The sequence below is a fragment of the Bos grunniens genome, chromosome 25 (genome assembly GCF_055505025.1).
Source record: "Bos grunniens cultivar Pamir isolate PY7600 chromosome 25, Bosgru_T2T1.0, whole genome shotgun sequence".
NCBI lineage: Eukaryota > Metazoa > Chordata > Mammalia > Artiodactyla > Bovidae > Bos > Bos grunniens.
This window is the reverse complement of record NC_141189.1, coordinates 20,927,302-20,951,017: the sequence shown is the minus strand read 5'-3', so window position 1 is coordinate 20,951,017 and position 23,716 is coordinate 20,927,302. Positions and strand designations below refer to the sequence as shown.

The 23,716-nt window shown below is 45.3% G+C and overlaps 1 protein-coding gene and 1 long non-coding RNA gene across 3 annotated transcripts in view; one reads left to right on the top strand and one right to left on the bottom strand.

The window, feature by feature from the left end:
* The window catches only part of PRKCB (protein kinase C beta), a 374,895-nt gene that overhangs the window by 332,176 nt on the left and 19,003 nt on the right, over positions 1–23,716 (top strand). For both annotated transcript variants that reach the window (XM_086376807.1, XM_086376806.1), the window contains exons 13-16: positions 4,092–4,230; positions 8,434–8,514; positions 8,799–8,906; positions 14,946–15,086. In XM_086376807.1, the coding sequence (XP_086232933.1) occupies positions 4,092–4,230; positions 8,434–8,514; positions 8,799–8,906; positions 14,946–15,086 (469 nt within the window). The remainder of the gene's footprint in view (positions 1–4,091; positions 4,231–8,433; positions 8,515–8,798; positions 8,907–14,945; positions 15,087–23,716) is intronic.
* On the bottom strand, positions 14,934–22,977 carry LOC147345244 (uncharacterized). Its single transcript, XR_015155019.1, has 2 exons — positions 22,873–22,977; positions 14,934–16,733 (listed from the first exon to the last, which is right to left on the bottom strand). It is a non-coding gene; the product is annotated as an uncharacterized LOC147345244 (long non-coding RNA).

The following is a 23,716-nucleotide window of genomic DNA, read 5'->3' as shown; positions in this document are numbered from 1 at the left end:
GAGAGTGGCTTTACCTGGCACAGCCCTGATCTCAGTAAAGAAATAGAAACAGCGAGTAATCATAATAATTTCAACTGTAAATAGTGTAGTCATTCTACCCATGCTCACCCTCAATGAACATGTGTCACCATGTATGCATGAAATGGGACCCGTGAAGCCTCTGATTCCCCCAGTTTCCCCTTTGACTGTCATAGAGGGAGCATCTTGTTATACTGAATGTAATTCTGGTGTTGAAAGGTACGCATTATCTTCCGTATGACATGAAGACCCCTACATTCAAGTTGATGACTTCAGCTGGTGCTTAGAACAGGGGATCATGGGTAATTGTTCACTCTACACGATTTTCTCCTTACGTGCTGACATTTGAACCTGACTCCTCTATGGGATGGGCTTCCACCAGAATAGAATCAGGCACTTAAGCATTGCTGAGAAGATAAAATAAGGGACTATAAGTTTATTGGAAGAAAACTCAGTCCCAAGGAAGGGACCAGGACAGGAAATGATTTGAGTTCTTGCCAACAGGGCTGGGATTCAAGGCAAGGTTTCCAATATATTAGGGAACTAGACTGGAATCTGGATCCATTGGTCTAGGTCATAAAATCCAAAGATTAGGATTCTAGGTGCTAGACCATGCCTGAATGCAAAGCTTTTTCTCCTAACTGTACATTGTTCCTTTCCTCCTCCATTATATTTGTCATCCTTTTAAGCCACTCACCCTCTGAACCCCTTTCATTTGTGGGTAGGAATGGAATCCATAGCTTCCTCTAAAGATTTAACACACCAGATACTTTTGCAGCCTCCCTATAGGAAGAGCAAACACACAACTCAGGCTCTGATGCTCGTCACATTCACTGAAGACGTTGAATCGGAAGTTAGTGACCAAGAAGCAGAGCCTGTAGAATGGCGAGTGGATGTAGTCATCAGCTATGTCTAGTTTCCAGAGGTGTGAGAGGAAGTGGTTCTTAGGAATAGCACCCCGAGTCCAGCATTAGGGCTTCATGGAACAAGGGACAATGTCTATACCCAGTGGTGACATCAGTGGCATCTTCACTGGGTCATTTCTGTGCTGGTTAGTCATTGTTCATGGCTGCATAGCCTCCAAGTCTGCTTTGCCAGCCTTTTTGGAAATTCTCAGAGCTCCCCCAATTCCTTCCTAAAAACTCCTTTTTTTGGTTGAAATAGTCAGAGTTGGTTTTTGTTGCTCACAATCAAGAACTTCGGTGGAGACAGCAATTGATAATCAAATGGAAACTGCAGAAAATTTACATGACAGAAGATAAGTGGTTTTATAAGTTCACAGAGATTGGTTTTATGGTGGCAGAGTCTTTTTAGGGGCTTCCCTGATGGCTCAGCGGGTAAAGAATCCACCTGCAGTGCAGAAGACACGGGTTCGATCTCTGGTTTGAGAAGACCCCCTGGAGGAGGGCATGGCTACCCACTCCAGTATTATTGCCTGGAGAATCCCATGGATTGAGGAGCCTGGCAGGCTACAGTCCAAAGGGTCGCAAGGAGTCATACATGACTGAGCGACTGACCACACGCACACAAAGTCTTTTTAAATGTTATAAATGTCCTTCTTCTTCATTTGGATCTCTGGTTATTTTAACAGCTTTTAAGTAAAGAGGATGAGGACTCATAGTAGATTTGTCCTCTCTGAGGACCGTGGCTAGAGATGTCGGGCGAGGGGAAGATGAAAGACTTCCAAACTTAGTGTCTGATTTATAGATTGCCATCCTTGGAACGTGTATTGATTTTGCTCTTGATGGAATTGTAAACATGAAGACATCTGGCCAGCCCCCTTTAGAAGCATAGATGAGGATTCATTACATTAAACAGAAGAATGGAGTGGACTATCAAAACATTATTATGTGACATTATTATGTGACAGCTTGCTCCAGCCCCATGACCTGCTGGCTCTTAGCACTTGAAGCTCCTTTTCTATAATAGACGGAGATGTCATCACTTTTGGGGTTGCCCCAACTGCCTGTTTAGGGGCATGTGGTCAGGCTGAAGGAAATGTCATGGGTCTCTGTTAATCAAATCACATGCAGACGTGGTATGTTTATTGCTTCCGAGTCTAGCTTTTCTAAGTTCTAAGCTGGCCTTCAGAGACCACTGTGGCTTGTAGAGAAGCATGAAGTTTGGATGTGGGTAGTACCATGGACAGCACTAGAGATCCTAGGATGTTGCTTCTGTTGGTAAACAGTGGAGTGCAAATGGGCTTCCCCTTGGATGAAGAGACCTCACAGACACAGATAGGAGATGCCAAGATATATTTTCAGGTTGTATTCTTTTAGTAGAAAATTATGACAGCAACTTGATTGAAATGAACTTTCGTTAAAAGAGGCGTGTTATGGCTGACATTGGAGAAGGCTGTGGCACCCCACTCCAGTACTCTTGCCTGGAAAATCCCAGGGATGGGGGAACCTGGTGGGCTGCCATCGATGGGGTCGCACAGAGTCGGACACAACTGAAGCAACTTAGCAGCAGCAGCAGCATGGCTGACATAACTGAAAAGTCTAGGACTGAGGCTCAAATGATGTTATGAGCATTTATTCGCTCCCTCTGAGTTCTGCTATATCTATAGTAGCTTTCTTTTCTCTACCTGGTGACCTCTTGCGCATCTAGACTTAGTTTCTACCACCCGAACAATCCTGATGTTAAAAGAGTTCATCTTTTTCCTGATGGTGCCAGCAAAAATGTTGGGGCTGATGTTAATGTTCAAAGACTTTGATCAGCTTATATGGGGTTACATGGCTCTTCCTAAACTGTGACCAGAAACCGTGATCCACTGTGACTAGCAGGATGGAGTATTTCCACTGGCCAGGACAGGCCCACATGACCACTCCTGGAAGCAGGAGTTAAGATCAGCATCACCAACTTCATATGGCTTGAGAATCAGGGAAGCTGTTTCTTCAAAGAAATATTAGGATGTTCTTACCCCAAGATACTAGAATAGGTGGAGCCACAGATGTCCACCAGCAAGCAAAGGCGATTTGAGGGAGAGATCTGAATTGAATGGTAGATTCCTTAACCTCTGAGGAAGTTGGATTTCTAATGGGATTGAGGAAGTCTGGCCCATAGATCATACCTACTTATGGGTGCTGAAACACCCAAGTGATGACTTTGGAATCAGTGTTAAGGGAGGAGGAAAGTGTAATGATATTGTAGTCATCAGATATGCTGGAAATGTGCAAGGGTCCCCAAACATCAAACTCTCCCCATCAACACAGATGAAATAGAATGAGAGTGGAGCCTGTGTTGTTTAGGGCATCACTCTTTGAAGGTGACACCTTCCTGATTCTCTGTTACAGTAACCTCCCCCCGTTCCTGTCCACCTCATCATTCTTTTTATTTCCTTCATATCATTCATCAGAAGCTACAAGAAGCATGCTTGTAGATTTGAATACTTGGTAATTGACTTTATCCCTCTACTAGAATTTAATCTGAATAAGAGCAAGATGCTTGATTATCTTGTTCATAATATACTTATCTCCAAGCATAGTGTCTGTCACAAAGTAGGTGGGCAACAAATATTTTTTGATTGGAAATCAGTAGAAACCCCTGGGTTCATGACCTAGAAACTGGCTTAGGGGAGCTTGGGGTACTTGGTGGTAAACAAGATGATCTCAATCAGTTTTTTTTTTTTTTTCTTCATGCTCTTCAGAGATATTTTTTAAATGATAGTTTTGTATAAAACCTTCCTATGAAATGTAAGGGATCCTGATGTTGCAAAGGTCAACTCTAGAGATGCCCCCAGATAAAGGACACTTCTGTGGATGCTCTGCCCAGATGGAGGAAGCTTCTGTTTTATTTAGCTGTCTGTGGATCGCTCTTCTCAGAGTTGCTGTCTCATTGCATCCTCCCGAGACACTTGGCACAGTTGCCGCTGCAGGAAAAGAGAAGCACAGAGGTTTGCAGACCCTCGTGTCTCCCTGCCAGATCATAAGCTGTTGGAGGGTAAGGACTGGGTTGTACTCACTGCTGTGCCCCCACCAGGCATGGTACAGTGTTCTGCCTGTAGTGAGTGGATGTTGGTTGACTCAAAAGAAATAGCATTTAATTCAGCCCCTGAATCTGTGTCCCCACAGTGACCTGAAACTTGACAATGTGATGCTGGATTCCGAGGGCCACATCAAGATCGCTGATTTTGGCATGTGTAAGGAGAACATCTGGGATGGGGTGACAACTAAGACCTTCTGCGGCACCCCAGACTACATCGCCCCCGAGGTGAGCTGACGCCAACCCCTCAGGCGTGTCTGCGTTGTGCTGATGTCCTCCCTGAGCCTTAGGTGGGAGAGGTCCTAGGGGTACCAGACAAGCAGGACCTCAGGCTGGTCCATCTCCTAGACTAAATCGTTCCTTTGAGATCACACATGTAAATTAACTTAGCACACATCCCAGAAGCGCAGACCCAAAATACATCAAGGTTTGGGAGAAAATTTAAATAAAACTCAAAAGAACCATCCACCACACATCAGTAAGATTCTTCGTCAAGCTGCTGTGGCTCATGGCCATATGATACCTCCTAATTATGCCACTGAAACGTGTGTTCAGGGGAGACGGAAAGGCAGAGAAGGAGTAAGAAAGAGAGAGATTGATTCCCGGGACAGATGTATGACACAGGGTCCGTGTGTGCATAGGTATAAGGTAGTTGTGCTGAATCCTAAAAGACTCAGCTTTTTTCTTCCTGTGATTAAGATATAAATGAAAGTGTGAAGATTTATTTTAGTGCCTACCCCTCCCTTCCCAGAGGAAGCGGTCAGTTGCAGAATGGATTTCCCCAACGTGTCATGGTACAAAAACTTGTGCCAGATGATAGCCTCCCTTTTCCTCTGAATTGGTGCTCAGGAAGGTGGCATCCTGCAATCTGTTACTGGATTTTTATGGAAAGGAACTGCGAGCTTGGCATAGAGTCTTGGAAATGGACAGTCTCGAATTCCTCTCTTCTCGACTGTTAAGGCTTCATATATAACAATGATGATGGGAGGACCCCTGTCACTAAGTAGCTTGGCACTAAATTGAAAACCTGCCTACTCTGTTACCAAAACTCTTCCTCTTTTAGGAATCTAGTTTGCAACATACACACACACACAGACACACAAACACACACCATACTCGGAAGGATATGTCTTCAAAGTCCTTTCTTTGTTGCAGCACTATTTTTAATAATGAAAAATAGGACACAGTCTCAGTAACTACCAGTGAAGGAAAAGAGTTGCAATTCATATTAAGAAATATTATGCAACCGTTATAAAGATCAGAGCACACCTGTCTGTACTAACTTGAACAGTGTTTGTTAATCAAGGGATGGGCAATAGACTGAATGATTTACAGTATGGAATACTATGCTGTGCTTAGTTGCTCAGTCGTGTTCAACCCTTTGCCATCCCACGGACTGTAGCCCACCAGGCTCCTCTGTCCATGGGATTCTCCAGGCAAAAATACTGGAGCAGGTTGCCATGACCTCCTTAGTGTGGAATACTATTAAGCCTCAATTCAAAAAGTGAATGAGATGTATATGCAGATATTGAAACATTGTTGAGAGGAAAAAATCGAGTTACAGAATGATAAATACAGTATGATGCCATTTATGGTAAATAACAATACACAGAACACTGCTATATGTTTCTTACAAGTATGTAGATATGCGTGCAGAAGTATAGAAGATGCATGAAGATTCCAGACTGGTTTTACAACACTGGTTACCTCTGAGGATAAGGCCGTTGTAAATCTTAATCTGTATACCGTTTTATCTTTGCACAAGGCAAATGTATTTGTGTATTACTTAAGGAATTGAAAAGTAATCCTTTGAGCACTTAACTCTTTATTAGGACCCAATGCCGTTTTCCCTTTGTGACATACATTGCTTTATTATCATTGTGTTAATTAGTGAGGATATCAGATACAGTTCCTTGATCTGCTGTGAGTTCAGTGATCTCTGGTTCACAAGGCCTGCTGCCCTTTACCATCACCTGGGGAGTTTTTGTTATTTTTTTAATTAATTAATTTTCCCCCCTCCACACAGCACGCAGGATCTTAGTTCCCCAACCAGGGATTGAACCCTTGCATTGGAAACTCAAAGTCTTAACCACTGGATGGTCAGGGAAGTCCCTGGGGAGCTTTTAAAATGGGGATGGCCAGGCATCACCCTAGATGAATGGAATCAGAATCACTGCAGCATGGACCCCCACATGTGTGGTTTTCAAAGATTCTTGGATGCTGGTAAAGCCCCAAGTTGTGTTACGGGGGAAACTGCCTCCTCCTCCAGCCTGCAGCCCGCAACCTGCTGGTGGGAGGAATAAACTGCAGGTCAGGTTTCCCCCTGCTTTGCCATTAACTAAGCCCCTCGCTTCTGGCAACTTCTTTCACCTCCCAGGCTCTATTTCCCTTTGTAAAAGGATTAACTTGTTAGGTTGTCATGAGGATCAAAAGAGACATGAAGTACTTTAAAAGTGTGAAAACACTTTCAATAAGTGTTCTCACAGAAAGCTTTCCTTCATCCATTGCAAGCAGTTCTCCTCAGAGGACACTTGTGATTTCAGGGCAGACGCCAAGGTGGGAGATGGAGGTGGACAAACAGACTTATAGCCAAGCTTTATAACCAAGCTTGCTCAGACACATTTGTTGAATAAAACCAACTATCACTGAATTAGAGAACTTTCAAGTCATAGCTGACATTTTGAGGGCATAATATATGAGAGGCACGTATTTCTCTTTCATCCTATTAAAACTCTGTGACATAGATATTATTATACACTTGGTTTTGTAGATGAAGAAACTGAGACCTAGAGACATTAAGTGACGTCACCCGGGGTCACAGGCTGGGCAACAGCAGTCAGGATTCCAACTCTGGACTGTGTGGCCCTCAGTCCTCAACCCCTTAACCTTTGCCGTATCACCTTCTAATCCCTTTTTTTTTTTTTTTAACTTTTTATTTTGTATTGGGGTAGAGCTGATTAACAATGGTGTGATAGTTTCAGGTGAACAGCGAAGGGACTCAGCCATACATATAACATGTATCCATTCTCCCCCAAACTCCCCTCCCATTCAGGCTGCCACATAACATGGAGCAGAGTTCCTTGTGCTATATAGTAGGTCCGTGTTGGTTATCCATTTAAAATATAACAGTGTGTACATGTTGATCCCTAACTCCTTAACTAATCCCTTTGATAGTTAGTTTTCACCCCTATATCCTAAGAGGGGGGCTTCCCTGGTGACTCAGAGATTAAAGCGTCTGCCTCCAATGCGGGAGACCTGGGTTTCGTCCTTGGGTCAGGAAGATCCCCTAGAGAAGGAAATGGCAATTCACTCCAGTATTCTTGCCATGGACAGAGGAGCCTGGTAGGTTACAGTCCACAGGGTTGCAAAGAGTCGGACACGACTGAGCTACTTCACTCACATCCTAATGGATGGTCACACAGCTGTTCTAGGCTTTACCATGCTCTGGCAATTTGGTCATAAGTATGAAAACCTTTAAAACTACATATACCATTTGATTCACCAGTTCTCCTCCTAGGAGTTTATCTTAAGGAAAGAAAATTGGACAGATGTCCACATATCTAATTGCATGGAAGAAACCTAATCAGTTGGGTATTGATGAAATAGATTTTGGTATATCCAACCAATGGAACATTATGCAGAGGTGAAAAAGCTGGTTATGTTGATGTACAGATATTAGCATGGTAATTCTAAATAAATAAAATGCTGTATTAAAGTTCCATATATTAAAGTATTTATGTAAAGTACATTCATACACACAAAGTTTAATATATATTAATAGACAAAAATCTAGAGGAAAATAGACCAAATATCAATCATAATGTCTCTCTTGATAAAGAACTGTTTTAATTGTATTCTCATATTATATCTATATTTTAAATAAATAATAATAACTGCTATTACATTTTTTAACTTAAAAATTTTTTAATTGTGGCAAAAAAACACATCACCATCTTAACCATTTCTAAGCATACAGTTCAGTAGTCTTACATATGGTCACATTGTTGTGTAAATGTTATTACTTTTATCATGAGAAAGAAAGACAAGTTTTCTCCTTTAAAATGCTGTGCTGACTGTATTAAAAATTAAAAATAGCCGTACTAAGTGCTTTGAAAAGGCAATGTGACATACACAGATGCCTTCCCCGCCTGCAGGTATCTCTGTAAAGGATATCCATCTTCTTAAGGTAAAGAAATAGCTTCGGTGGACACTGGACTCCCTGTTCACTCCTTTAGACAGAGGCCCACATCTGGAACTGTGACGGCCAATTTAATCTTTCACAACGGGCGGGTGTCAGGCAAAGGAAGAACTCTCCCCCTACCCCCGCCAGCCCCAGGGATGCTCCACTCTTATTGTAAGAGAAGTGTATATTCATTCTCAGCCACTGCAAGAACCTGCACATCTCCCTGACGGATGCCTTCTGTTTTCCAGATAATTGCTTATCAGCCCTATGGGAAGTCCGTGGATTGGTGGGCATTTGGCGTCCTGCTGTATGAGATGTTGGCTGGGCAGGTAATTGAATTTTAAGTGACTTGTAAGGAAAGTCCTCCCCCACCCCCATCCCCGTGGTTTCTTTGAGAGTGTCAGCCGGATACCAGCTCACAGCTCTGAACCTCTGTAATTTCCATGACCTTGGGGTTACCCTCGTCTATTGACCCTATTTCCTTATCCTCTTCCTGGAAGCCCTGGGTATGGCTTGGCTGTGGACCCCAGGGAGCTGGGCACGCTGGTTTGGGGCAGTTGGTGGGGGGTATAGTTCCTGCAGGACTCCTCCCACCCTGCGCTCTGCTCCGCAGGCACCGTTTGAAGGGGAGGACGAGGATGAACTCTTCCAGTCCATCATGGAACACAACGTGGCTTATCCGAAGTCCATGTCCAAGGAAGCTGTGGCCATCTGCAAAGGGGTGAGTGAGCCCCTTAAAGCTGGCAGCCAGGACCACCACCCACAGGGGTGCAGGGGTGCGGGTCGTGCCCTGCACAAGGATGCTGCGCCTGGGCGGGGGAGGGTAGTGGAGGTCAGACTCCACCCCTGGTCCACTGGCCAGCCTGTGAGCCCGGAACAGACCTGCTGCCTCCCAGAGGAAAGGGAGCTTTCTTCTAACTCACACAGAAACACCATAGAGGCCTGCCTGCAACAGCATGTGGCTGGGCTCCAGGCTCTAGGCCAGCACAGAGGAAGGCTTATGGAATGAATGAGGTGGGGAGCCCAGAAACTTTGCCAAAGAGCTGGAACCCGGGGAAGGTACCCAAGAGGGGTACGACATGACCAGTCAGCCTCACTCAGTGCTGGGGCCTACGAGTTTAGTTAATAGTAAGAGCGTGTGCCTTTTGTCCTAAGAAAATAATCACAGTATTGAGTTTAAGGGATCCGCTAGATAAGTTGACCCAAATTGAGTGTCTCCCAACCCCTACTCTCCCCCTAACCCACAAATGACTGAAAAGTTTGCAAGTTTGTACATAGTGATGTATGCAAATTTACCTGTGAACAAAACAGGACACCTGTTTTGGGTAAGGATTGCTTGGTTTTGTTTTTTGTGTTTGGCCAGGACATGCTCACAATGACATGGGTGAATACCTGGAGACCAGTGGTCCTCCCCGTTGGCACCATCAGGATGACCTGTGGTGCTTTTTTCAAAGGCACACACCTCAGCCTCCCCCCTAGAAACTGAGTTTAGCATCTATCTGTACTGTGAAAAAGTCACCGTGTTGCTTAAAAACCACTGCCTTTTATTATTCAAATATGGTAAGTCTTCAACTCTGATGAAAGAATGAAAGGAACACTGTGAGACCCCAGAGAACAGGGCTCAGGGATGCTGCCTTTATGAAGTTTTCCTTCCCAGCAGTCAGCAGTGCCAGCACGGCTCAGGGTTGGAGCGTGCCCACCTGTGTGTCCGGATAAACCAGGGCTGCTGGTTCTAGATCCTCATGGTGTTTGCAGATTTCTCGTTACCCAACCCAACTCTGCCCTTCCTAACCCATCACATGGCATGTGAGCTGGCCTGAGTGAAGGAAAGCTGAACTCAGGAGGTTTATAACACCTGGGCCAACCTCGATCTAGAAGCACCTTGTCATGCCGCCTGAATTCCCACTCTGAGAATCACCTAAGCTTGTGTGTCAGCTGCATAGGTTAGGATGCAAATATCCCTGGGGAAGACATATGTGAATTCATCTCAGTCCCTAACATCTCAAAATTTATAGTTTGAAAATAGTTTTCGTAGGTATGAGGCAGGAAGAGGGAAGGGGAGGTACAGGGCGTGGAGAGGTTCATGTGCTTGCTTAGTCACTCAGTCGTGTCTGACTCTTTGTGACCCCTATGGACTGTAGCCCACCAGGATTCTCTGTCCATGGGATTCTCCAGGCAAGAATACTGGAGTGGGTTGCCATGCCCTCCTCCAGGGGATCTTCCGAACCCAGGGATCAAACCCAGGTCTCCTATGTTGCAGGCTGATTCTTTACCGTCTGAGCCACCAGGGAAGCCCAAGAATACTGGAGTGGGTAGCCTATCCTTTCTCCAGGGGATCTTCCTGGCCCAGGAATCAAACTGGGATCTCCTGCATTGCAGGTGGATTCTTTACCAGCTGAGCTGTTCATGAGGAGCTTAAACAAGGCCCTTGGCAAAGAGAGGGCATAGAACAAGGCCAGGGCAAACCCCTACAGTCATCATACAGGATGGGGAGAGGGGGAGAGACTGTACTGGAAGCCAGTCTTTCCTTCAGATAAGAATGTGTCCTCTCCTCTCCTGATTTTTCTGGGCAGAAATCTGCATTTGAGTTCAAGTCTGAGCATTATTAACCCTATGACAGCCGGGAAGTTGTTCCACCTCTTCTGCAGATTGGGGATACATATATGGGACTGCCCATGCGATCAGGGTTCTCTGATCAGGAGATGAGTTGATACAGGGTGGGGAGAGAGGGAGCTCTTAGTTGGTTAAATAGTTACCAACATTAGAGAATGGATATGTGGACACAGGGAGGGAAGAGGGTGGGGTGACTTGGGAGATTAGGATTGACACGTATCGCTCCCATGTGTAAAACAGATAGCTAGCAGGAACCTGTTATAAAGCACAGGAAGCTCAGCTCGGTGCTCTGTGATGACCTAGATGGGGGTGGATGGGAGGGAGGTCCAAGAGTGAGGGGATATATATGTCTACATATAGCCAATTCTCTTCATTGTACAGCAGAAACTAGCACAACTGTGTAAAGCAGTAATAGTCCAATAAAAACAAAGAAATAAAATCACTGGAGGGAAAAAAAAGAAAAATGGCGACCTTTAAAGATCAGGGGATTTCCTCTAACATTCAGCTTTCCAGTTTCTTTCAAAAAAGTCTGATCTCTCCACGCTGGTCTGTCATTCCTGGAAGGCATCCGTCAGCTGTATTAGAAGCCGGTCTGTCCTTCAGATAAGAATGTGTCCTCTCCTCTCCTGATTTTTCTGGGCAGAAACCCGCATCTGAGTTCAAGTGTGAGTTCAACCCTGTGACAGCCGGAAAGCTGTTCTACCTCATCTGCAGATTGGGGACACACGTATGGGACCGCACACAGGGTTCTCTGATCAGGAGATGAGTTAATACAAGGAACTCAATTGAGAGTCTGTCACTCTGTTCCAAAACCCTCGGGTTACAACTCCTGCTGTTACTAACGCTGGCACTTCCATGTTACACGCTAACCTCCTCTTGATATTCAAGTTTGCATTCCCTGTGCCTTGGATTTTTAAAGTGGGGGGTTTGGGAATTCAAGACTATTTGTACATTTCAACCCTTCCGCTTCCTAGGTGCACAGTCTTGAGCATATTACTTTGCATCTGTGGGCTTCTGTTTCTTTATCTCCGAAGATGGAATAATAATCCTCACTATGCAGAATTTTGGAAGTGTGTTAAATGATGAGGTAACAGAAGAGGAATCTCCTCGCATAGTGTTGGCACATAGTAGGTGCTCCATGCATGTTCAGGACTTTCCCCTTCACAGCCCTGCCTGCCTAGACAGCTGGGGTTCTAAGTGGGTCATGGAGAAAAGGGTTTTCCAGGTCAGCTGCATTCAGCTTCAGCTCCAATTAGCAGTTTCCCTGGTAGAGCAGATTTCTATTAATTTCAGACCCATAACCTTCAGGATTAGCGAGGGTGACTTTCTTACTATTGGGTTTGGGGACCTTTCTGAGTTGAGTTGGCTGAGGCCCGTGTGGGCTTTTTCTTCAAGGTTGATGCTCCAGAGAAGGAGTGATGCTCAAGTGAACAGCCAAATGCTTCCTCCTGAACCGTGGGCCCCACGGGATGCGTCTGGGAGGTGATCAGAGATCGGAAGAGTGATTAAGTCCAGCTGTCTGCATGGCTGGCTTCGGGCGCCGGAGCTCAGCGTGCAAGAGCTGAGCACAGCCTCGCATTAGTTAGTGCTGGGGTGTTTCTGCAGTGGTTTTCCTTCGCCTAGCATTCTCCTATTTACATGGAAAGTGAGCTAGGTTTTTGAAAAAAGTCTCATTCCATTTGAAAATGTCCGCTTATCTAGGGGTCCCCAACTTCCAAGATCTAATGCCCGATGATCTGAAGTAGACCTGATGTAATAATAATGAGTGAAGTGCACTCATAATTATATAATTATAATCCACTTGAATCATCCCCAAACCACGCCCCCACCCCAGTCAGAGGAAAAAAATGTCTTCCTTTAAACTGGTCCCTGGTGCCAAAAAGGTTGGGGACTGCTGTTATCCATCCCATTAAAGACCCTATTTTCCACCATAAGAAAAATTAGTATACAGTTTGCTCAGATCACCACTCCCCCTTTGAATAAACTTAAAGCAGACAGAAGCCCCAGTTGGCCATACATTAAGGTGAAAACAATAAGGAACTATAAGATGGAGCTTCAAGACTCTGGGTCAGGCTGATCTGTTCAAAGCGCAGCTCTGCTACTTAGCTGGGTGATCTTAGGCAGATGCCTGCTTCTCTGGACCCAGTGTCTTTATGTGGAAAATGAGGATAATAGTTTCTGAGGCCTTAATGTTGTGAAGATGAAAGAGTAACGGATAATAGCTGTGAGCCCGGGCACACAGGAAGTGCTTAGGACACGGAAGCTGTTATTTTTTTTATATATAATTTAATTTATTTATTTGGCTGTGCTGGGTCTTCGTTGCTGCCCGGGCTTTTCCCTAGTTGGGGTGAGTGGGGTTGCTCTCCAGTTGCAGTGCACTGGCTTCTCACTGGAGTGGCTTGTCTTGCTGTGGAGCATGGGCTCTAGGTGCATGGGCTTCAGTAGTTATGACTCGTGGGCTCTGCAGTTGCAGTTCTCGGGCTCTAGAGCACAGGCTCAGTAGTATCGGCACACAGGTTTAGTTGCTCCGCAGCATGTGTGATCTTCCCAGACCAGGGATTGAACCCGTATTTCCTGCATTGACTGCAGGTTCTTTACCACTGAGCCACCGGGGAAGTCCCGGAAGCTGTTGTGGATAGGGTTGCTGGTTGTGCTAACCAAGGCCTCGTAACCTTTTCTTTCCTCCCATTCTAATCCTACACAAAAGTCAAGATTCGGCCCAATTTCCTTGCCCTCCCTAAACTTTTCCTGACCAAGTGAGACCACAGATCATCCCTGGGGAACCACATGGAATCTGTGTCTCTAAATGTCCAAATTTTAGAGGTCAGCAGAGGTGAGATCCAATCCCAGCTCTGCCATCTACTGTCTCTGTGAGTCCTTGCCAGTTGCTTAACCCTCTGAGTGTCAATTGCCTTGTCACTCAGGGGGGGAAAAATTAAAACACCCAACTCGTTGGGTCATTGTGAGATTCGGGTAAGACTAGCCATAAAATTTATAAAGAAGTAGCTTAGAAACAGAAGTGCAGGGTTATTTTTCCCCTGGAAGATAAAGCATGTGTGGAAAGTATGTGCTTCTCTGTGTGTGGGGGTGTAGGAGGGTAGTTTCTGATGACAGATTATCTGTAGCAAGAATCAGGCTGAGCTGAAAGTCCAACAGAGTAGGTGTGAATTGCTGAATTCATCCCTTCCCCCCATAATCCTCAAGCCCTGGGCAAAAACCTGAGGAGTCTGACATCATGGGCTTCTTGGTGTCAAGTCAACTCCAGGAAGCTTCATGGTCTTGTATGTTTCAATCGTCTTGCTTCTTCTTTTGATGGCCTCTTGCTGATCTTTCTTTTTTAAAAAATTAATCATCAACTCCTCCGTCTTGACTCTCTGTGCATTTGCTTAAGTCTTGAGATCAGAGATATTTTCCTGCTGCTTTGGACTCATTTACAAGAGGGAGCCTGTCTGGTTTCATCTTAGAGCGTCTATTCATCTTATTATTTAGCTCTGGCTCAGAGACCCAAAGATGGAGGGTTTTGATAATTAAGTAATTTAAATGGGACACCAAAGAAACCTCAGCGGAGTTTAGTGTAATGTGTGATACAAGGGAAATGAGCTGGGCTAGGTTTTGACTATTTAATGAGCTTTTGGAAAGTAATTACTTGAAACTTGGGTCCATTTGACTAATATTTTTTCTTCTGTCTTGTCATTTTCACAAGCGCTTTACTGAGAAATGCAAACATTATCTGAATGAACGTGCCCTTTGCTTTGGTCAAACTCCCATTTCCTCGTGGTAGCAGGAGGAGAATTTGAAGATATTGAAACTGTTCTCATTAAATGCATCAGTAATTGCGTAGAAGTCATTCTTAAATCAAAACGCACCATGTGATATTTCTGACTTGAAGTTCAGGGCCACAGTCAGGCTGAAGTGTGATTAACTGTAATGGACTTTGCTCTGGGACCGGGAGCAGCAGACACTTTTGTTGGGTCCTCCTATTAGAAAGACCTGGCTGGGAAATTACTGCTGGGATGAAAAGCCAAAAATAAAGATTTAGTTGGGAGTCTTCTTTGCGCTGTCTTCCCTCATTCATAGGAGCGATCATTTCTGAGAGTCCCACATTTCCTCTTCTGAAATTCATTCTACATTTCTCTTTCTCTTGAAGCTGATGACCAAACACCCAGGCAAACGTCTGGGTTGTGGACCTGAAGGTGAACGTGACATCAAAGAGCATGCATTTTTCCGGTATATTGACTGGGAGAAACTTGAACGCAAAGAGATTCAGCCCCCATATAAGCCGAAAGCCGTAAGTAAACCGTTCTCTAAAGGCGGTTGGGTCCACATCATAACGTTTTTTGGGTCCACGTCGTAACAGGCTCTTTTCCTCTCTCCGATGTGTGTGCCCGTGGTGCCCTCCGAGGGGTGGACCTCGATGAACATGTCTATAAGTGTTCATATTTATACTCAAAGGCAGCGGGTACAAAAATGGAGATTTCCGCCCGCACAGCCTCGATATATGCGGGAAAGACCATGGATGTTGTGTTTTTGTTTTATTGATTCAATTATTGTAGCCGTCTGAGCTGGCAGCTTTGGGGGAATGGCTTTTGGGTGAGCCGAGTTCAGGTCCATTTTTGGACTGTGATAAAGAATCTAATTTTGCCCTCGGTCTTTCCTTGGTTCAACTGTGTCATTTTCTCTTCAAACTGACATTGAAAAGGTCATGTTGTTTATCTCAACAGTATTTAAATTTAATTTTGAAATATACACTCCATCTGAGTCAGTAAAGAAGACAGAACGCCCAGCCAGCTCCCACCCAAGGCGAACCAGATTGAAGCAGAGGCTGGCGTGCTCATAAAGCCCTCCCAGAGCCTCTGGGTGTGGATATGGCTCTCGGGGAATTGTTGAAAGAGTGAAAGTCTCACATTTCCCAAGGTCGTGTGCATGCAGGAGCACTTCCATCCCTAAGGACTCAGCAGGGAGGAGGAGTTTTCTCCTGGATTAATCAGGACTGTGATTCTACTGGAAGGATGTTTCTTTGTTAAAGTACAGGGGAGACCTGGTGACTTTATTATGGGTTGTAACTGCTGGCTAAGGCTGAAAAGTAGTAAGGCTGAACGTAAACGTTGTTATCAAAACCAAAAGTCATGAGGATCTCAGATGTGAAAAATGATAGTGAAAGTGATGCTTGTTTTGATATTATTATTACTAATTTCATGGCCACTTACCTGGCCATATTAAGCAGTTCACACATAGCATCTAAGCAAATCCTCAAAACAAAATATTACGCAGGTGCTGTCATTCCACGTCATGGAAGAGGAAATGGAAGCTCATAAAAATTGAGTGCTCTCTCCAAGTTCATTCAGCCAGTGTGTGAGGAAATGAGGATTCCGAGAGTCTGGCTCCATTAGAGGCAATACCAGGATGCCCCGGGGCAAAGGGCATGTAGTTTAAGGAAGCCTCTCAGGTGCTTCTCACACTTCCCAGCCCTGCACACCCCAAATGATTAGATTCACAGTATCCCTGCTGAGTCCTGTTTCTCTCTGGATAATTCCTGGTGCTCAGTCTTGGGGTCCTTTAGGGGCAGTGAGTTCCACATTGTGGTCCTTCTGATTGTTGCCAGTGTGTATAGCGATACCAAATCAGCCTCCTCAGAATGTCCATCACTGAGTCCTGTTCTGTCAACCAGAGCTTCTTTCTCTGATACTCCAAAACCTGCAATTTCTGGGCTCAACACGCCCCTTGTCCACCTGTAAGCATGTCCCATATGACGTCACCTATTGTCCTCCAGGTTAGTAACATCCATCTTGAAATGCAGACACAGGGTTGAGCACAGTATTCCTAATCGTGTCTGACTCTCATGAATACAGTGGATCCAATAAACCATCTCTTGATTGCTTTACCTCTGGAGAACTTGAAGGAGTCATTTCCCCTCTCTGCTCCTCTGTTGCATCATCTGTAATACAGGGATGACAACAGTTTCTCTATCAGGGGAGGGTCATGATGCATAAAGTACTCAGTACATGACCGGTACACAGCAGGCACTCTGGGAGAGTTGATGATGACTTTTGTTAGCGACATGTCACCTGTTGGTCAATGTCTCGGGTGCAGGGTCTTTGAAGGGGCAGAGCAGTGAGGGTCCTGCTGGTGCTAGTCCCTAAGATAATGCCCATGTGTGTACTTGGGGTTCGTGTGTACACCTGCATGTCATAGGCAGTATCATCATTTTTATTATATGTAAGAAAAGATCAAAAAGCAATCTTAAAGACAAGAGTGGGTTCTCCAGTCAGGAAACTGGGAACTTGAGGGGACACACACACCCTATTTGGGTTTTGCAGGGCTGTTCATGAGGTCTCAATATGCAGATCAGCCTCTCTCCACTTGGCTAGAGGAGAGATGTATATGCCCCCATCCCCGCCAGAATTGAACCACTGACATTTGAGGTTCATTCCTTGCTTAGAGAGCAGTGGTTTTCAAAGAGTGGTCCCCAGACCAGCAGTATCACCTGGAAACTTGAGGAATGAAATTCTCAGGCTCCCACCCCAGACCTCCTGAGTCAGAAACCTTGCCATGGGGCTCTCAAGGGGAATCTGATAAATGCTCCAGTCTAGGACTCACTGCTGTGGAGTTCATGGTCAAAAGCTCTTGCAGGGAAGCTAGACAGAGGCCAAAGGAACGTGGCAGGGAGAGAAATCTCTTTAAGGGGGAGACAGTGGTTTTTACACAGTCTGAGTGAGGAGAGGTGCCTTCCAGGAACAGGTCACAGACTCAGATGGCTACAGAGGCCAAGCAGGTAATATCAGTGAGGGAGGTGGGAGTGGTTTAAAGAGGGGCAGACGGGGGAGCTGGTGGTTCTCAAAGCTCAACAGGTGGGTGTTCATCTCCAGCTGACCAATTGGAGGGTCCTGTGGATCATCACTGATTATTATTTTCTTTTTATCTTATTCATGAAAGTAAGAGTGATCTTTCCTTGGGGACCTTCTATGAGGCAGGCATGGGGCCAGCCAGCTCAGTCCTATGGGAGATGCAGGCTCTGCACTGCTGCATCCTCCTCAGGACTTTTGTATGAAACCTCACTATTTTAAAAAACATATCAGCAACAACATTTTAAAAGTTAAATGCAACTCAAGTCAAATAAAACACCCATGAACCATACGTGGCTGTCAGTTTATAATCTCTAGGGTAGAGATCTTGCAGAGTCTGGTTGATATTTAGCTGGGTCCCATAAGTGCTGATTACTTACAACCAGAGTCCACTTTGGCAGGTTAAATACTTTGAATAAATACCCTGGCCCACAGAGGGTGCTCAGGAAAAATGAGCTGTTCTTATCATTGATAACACAAAATGGTTACAACAGCTAGTGATGACCCATAGAATCCTTCAACTGTTCTGTATTGGATATGGTTTCCAGCCAGCTGATGTCTTGAAATGTTTGTGTGGCTTAACAGTGACCTTCAAAGTACAGTGACTGGACTGGGCTATAGACTTCAAGATGTTCTACCATCACCTCTAAGGAAACAAGACACTGAATAAAGAATTTCTGATTCCTAGGGTAAATTCAAAATAAACATAATAATGTATACACTGGACTTCCCTGGTAGCTCAGCTGGAAAAGAATCTGCCAGAAATACAGGAGACCCCAGTTCAATCCCTGGGTCAGGAAGATCCCCTGGAGAAAGGATAGGCTACCCACTCCAGTGTTCTTGGGCTTCTCTTGTGGCTCAGTTGGTAAAGAATCTGCCTGCAATGTGGGAGATCCCGGTTCGATTCCTGGGTTGGGAAGATCCCCTGGAGAAAGGATGGGCTACCCACTCCAGTGTTCTTGGGCTTCCTTGGTGGCTCAGACAGTAAAGAATTGACCTGCAATGCAGGAGACCTGGGTTCAATCCCTGGGTTAGGAAGATCCCCTGGAGGAGGGCATGACAACCCACTCTAGTATTCTTGCCTGGAGAATCCCCATGGACAGAGGAGCCTGGTGGGCTACAGTCCATGGGGGTCACAAAGAGTCGGACACGTCTGAGTGACTAAGCACAACACAGCACAATGTATACACATCACACACTCATTCGATTCGACTTGGGTATGTGCCTTTCACAAAGCAGTTGCCAGCCCTAGAGCCCCCAGCCCCCACCTGAGGATTTCACATTTTCCCTTTCCCCACACTTTCTGAAAGGCCCTGGTGAGTGTGTGCAGAGTTCCATGTGCTTCTCAGGATATTGAAAGGCGTGCATGTATCTGTCAGTGTTCTTGACTCATGCATGCTATTAAATAGAGTGCAGCAAGAGAAAGAAAAACCACGGGGCAATAACAGAGGATTATATTCAAACACCAGTGAAGGGTGCTATTATTGAAGGCTCATTAAAATAATTTTAAATGGATTTTTTAAAAGTCGTTCTCAGTGCATCTTTTATTGTGGCAGGAGCTGTTCACATGGTATCATGGGAAACTACTGAAATACACTGGCTTCATGTATTGTTTCAGGGTACAAGAGTAATTTTTTTTAAATGTGCATCCGATTGTGTCATTCTCTTGCTTAAATCTCCCCCTCCAACCCCCTCCCTCCCGACTCCACTCCATCAATGGCTCTCTGCCCGCCCCTGGGATAATGTCTATTGTTCCTCAGCATATATGGCTTTTAGAGTCTTCCTTGAACCAGCCTCTACTGCCTCCCCAGGCTCCTAACTTCAAGAACTGGCATTGCTGAGTGTCATTCAGCTCCTCAAACTCAAAGTGCCTTCCTTCCCTTCCTGGCTCTGCCCATGCAGAGCCAGCCACCTGGGAACCCCGGAGCCGTCCCATGCTCCCTCCCTCCCTAACCCTCCTGGTACCTTCCTCCTTCCTCCTCATCAAATCAGTAAACTGTCACCCACTCAGGGAAGCTCTTGTCAATTGCCAAGTAGAGATCATCTGCTAAAGTCCTATCAACAAACTCATCACACTTTGTCGTAATTGTTCAGTGTAAGGTCTGTCTTTCTGGCGAGACCAAAAGACTGTCTTTTTCAGTGTTGGATCCCAATGCTTAGCATAATGTTGAGCACATAACGGGTGCTTAATAATTTTTACTGAATAAATGAATGATTCAATGAAAGGCTGTCAAATAAGATGTTGCAGTGCACTGTGCTGAGGAACATACTGGATTCTTTAGGGATATTTATTAGAGCACAGAGGGGGTTTTTCTCATGCCCAGCAGCGAAGCTCAAATAAATTGGTTGTTGTGTAAGTTACCCTATTTATAAAGGGCTATAATTTGGGTACTGAATTGTATCTGTCATAGCATCATTTGGTTGTGTGATGAAAGATCTGATGATGCAATGCATGAATTGTTGCACTTTGGATGGGGAGGGCTGTGACTCCCACAGCCTGTCATTGTCCAGCCAATGGCACAGGCGTCATGATGTAGCCTAGCAGAGCTTGTTAAACGTTAATATGCGCACAGAGTCTCTTGGACGTATGATTAAAATGTGGGTTCTGATTCAGCCAGTCTACAACAGGGCCTGAGATGCTGCATTTCTATGATGCTCCCAGATGAGATACTGCCACTGGATCACAGCAATAGCAGGGGCTAGGACATGGTTCTGTGGGGTGCCACCACCCAGTGAGTGGACTGGTAGATGCTGTTGTAATTGGTGTGCCATGTAGCATGGTGAAGGCTGTGCTGAAGGGGTGCATAAGCTTTAGTACAGAATGTTCTTTGTATGTGACTTGGGATGCCCGGCAGGGTCTTCTGGGTCAGTGTGTGGTGAGTGGGAGCTGCTGGTTTGTGGGTGAAGGGCTGAGTATGTGACTGGGTGTGTCGTGCGGCAGTGGGTTGAGAAGTGGTGTGATCTGGTTCTGTCCTCCAGTGGGGGTGTTATGGATCATGCATTCATCACCTGTTTATTGAGGTTAGGTGCTCTTCTAGGTCATAGAGACACAACAGTAAAAATAATAAAAATCTCTGCCCTTGTGAAACTTAATCTTCTAGAGAGAGTAGGGAAATAATAAACATAGAAATCAGTGGGTATGTTTGTTAGAAGTTGATCAGCGTTATGGAGGGGTGGGCACTTGGAGAGCTGGGTCACAGAGAGGTCAGTTTTATTTTCTCTATTTATTTATTTGACTACATTGTGTCTTAGTTGTGGCACTAGGGCTCAGTAGTTGCAGTGCGTGGGCTCCTCAGTTGCTCGAGATGTATAAGATCTTAGTTCCCTGACCTGGTATCAAACCCTTATCCCCTGCATTGCAAGGCGGATTCCTAACCACTCGACCACCAGGGGAGTCCCTGAGAGGTCAGTTTTAAATAGGGTCGTTGGAAAGTCTCGCTGAGAAAGTGACATTTCAGCAAAGATGGGAAGAAGGTGAGGGAGTGAGCCATGTGTATATCTGGGGGTGAAAGTGATTTGGTAGTATTAACAGATGCAAAGGCCCTGAAGCAGGAGCTTGCCTGGCACATTTAGGAAGGAGCAGAGAGTCCAGGTGCCTGAGCTGAGCAGGCAAGGGAGAGAGTAAACGGAGATGAGATCAGAGAGGCCATGGGAGGAGACATTGTACAGGTCATTGTAGGATCTTTGACTTTTACTCCAACTAAGATGGGCAGAGAAATAGCTTGATCTGACCTGTTGTGGGGACAGGGGTAGGTTGCTGACCCAGGTGAGAGGTGCTCAGCACATGGACAGGATGATGTTCTAGCCTCCAAGTTGGGTTCATCTTGGCTTCCTCAGTCCCTCTCCAGTTCCTTGCACCTGGTGGGTGCTCAGTAATTACCCCAGGGGCAGGAAGGAATGGATGAAGAAGACTCCGGACTACCTGCATAATTGCCCTCAGGTATAAAGTGATGGCTGAGTGTTGGGCCTGGTGAGAAGTAGGGTGAACTGATGAAATGGATAGTCATGGAAGCTTCTGGAGTCCAGAGTGCCAGCTTGAGGGCATAGAGCAGGGCATGGTTATCCAGTGGATTATACTTCTGGTCCATGTGAATGACGTCATGACATGGAACGCTCCATGTGCCAAGGTCTGTAACCAGAAGTTCCCACTGGGTGATCAGCTGGGAGTGTGGCTGTGCTGTAGTGGAGGGTGCATTGAGACCACTCTGTGGTGAGCATGTTTTATTGGAGAATTTGTAGTATGAGGTGCTATAGTCTCACAGATGTTAGCAAGATAGGCTAGCATGTGTGTGTTAGTTGCTCGTTCGTGTCCGACTTTTTGCAATCCCATGGCCTGTAGCCAGCCAGGCTTCTCTGTCCATGGGATTCTTCTGGCAAGAAAACTGGAGTGGGTTACCATTTCCTTCTCCAGGGGATCTTCCCAACTCAGAAATCAAACCCAGGTCTCCTGCACTGTAGGTAGATCCTTTACCGTTTGAGCTACCAGAGAAGCCCAGGCTAGCATAAGGTCTTTAAATCAAAACACCTGAGCGAGTGAAGTCCACTGGTGTCTGTGACACCTCATGCAGGGCTCACTGTGAAAACAAGGAAGGGGCCCTGACCTTGGGCTCGAGGCTGCAGCTGCCCCAGGAGGCAGCCCTTGGGTCAACTTGCCCAACAGGCAATGCAGCAAATTGAAGAAGGAGAGTAAAGTGTTAATAACAGGGCAACAAGGATGTCCTGTTTCGTTACAGTCCAGAGAGCCTTCATCGCTAGGGTGTGTACAGCCATCTGCCCACTGGTAAATGTGGCTCTATTCTTGTTCTAAGATATATCTGATCATTGGTTCACTCTGGGCAGGAGTTGAGTACAGCTGGGTGGGACATAGACATTAAGAAGAACCCTTTCCCTACATCCTTTCATCCCAGCTGGCCATTGGTTACTATCTAGATGTGATCAGCCTGCTCACCCCTCCTTCCTTCCCTCCCAGCCTCGGTGTCAGGCTCTCAGACTCCAGCCCCACACGTACAACAGGCTGATGCCAATCATTTCTGCTCTGGTTACCTCTTCTCCAGTCTCATCACTTTTTGTAAAGCTCTGTAGAATTTTGAGGCATCTGCATATCTGTAAAGTCTTGGAATCTTGCAAACTAAAAAGCAAACAGAAAAACCCAGCAGAGCCCCTTATCCCCCACTGTATTTTATTGAGCCTTTCATTTAATATTGTTTCCAAAATACCGCAGAGGTTACTTACTGGATCGCATACTGTTACTCGCATCTTCTGGGCGTCTAAATGCCGAACTGCTTCAGAGACTCAGTCGTGCTCACAGGACTTGGTTTCTTAGTAATTCTGTCATCTGAAAACACTGTTTATGTAGCTGAGGTCAAAAGCGTCAAGCACTGCTTTAATGAGCTGCAATTCTGTTCATGTGACATTCTCCTCCAAAGCCAATTGCCCTTTACACCGTGTGAGTAAGTGTCTCTGTGTGTGTATCTGAACGTGTGTTTGATGTGCTGACATTTCTGAATTGAAGCCACAAAGCATAACCTTTGTATGTTTGCTATTAAAACTCCAAATTCAAGGCTTAAGAAAGGGAGCTAACTTTGACTTAATATGATTTATTTAAGAATAGAACTTAGCTCCCCCAAGGTACCAAATGCTGAAGAGAATAATACCTTTTTGAATATTAGGATTTAAAATACTTTTTTATAAAACCTGTACTATTCAAATACACTGGAAAAAACATTGAGCTCTTCCGGCAGAGCCAGGCAACTGTGTTAAAGGCCTTCCAGGCATTACCTCACTTAACTCTCACAACTCTATGAGGTAGGTGTCATTGTCACCGTATTGCAGATATGAGGGCATGAAACTTGGAAAGGTTAGGACGTGTGCTCAAGGTCCAGCAGCTAGGAGGTGGAACCATGGATTCCACATGCCCAGTATCTTGCAAAGATTATTAGAAGCACTTGGAGCCCCTTTTAATAAGGTCTGTGATCACACTGATGGGAGAGGGCTATGATAACAGCATCTAATGGTGTCTGTTACATAATAGAAAAAGACTAAGTATTCTTACAGTTCAAATGAATTAAAATTTATT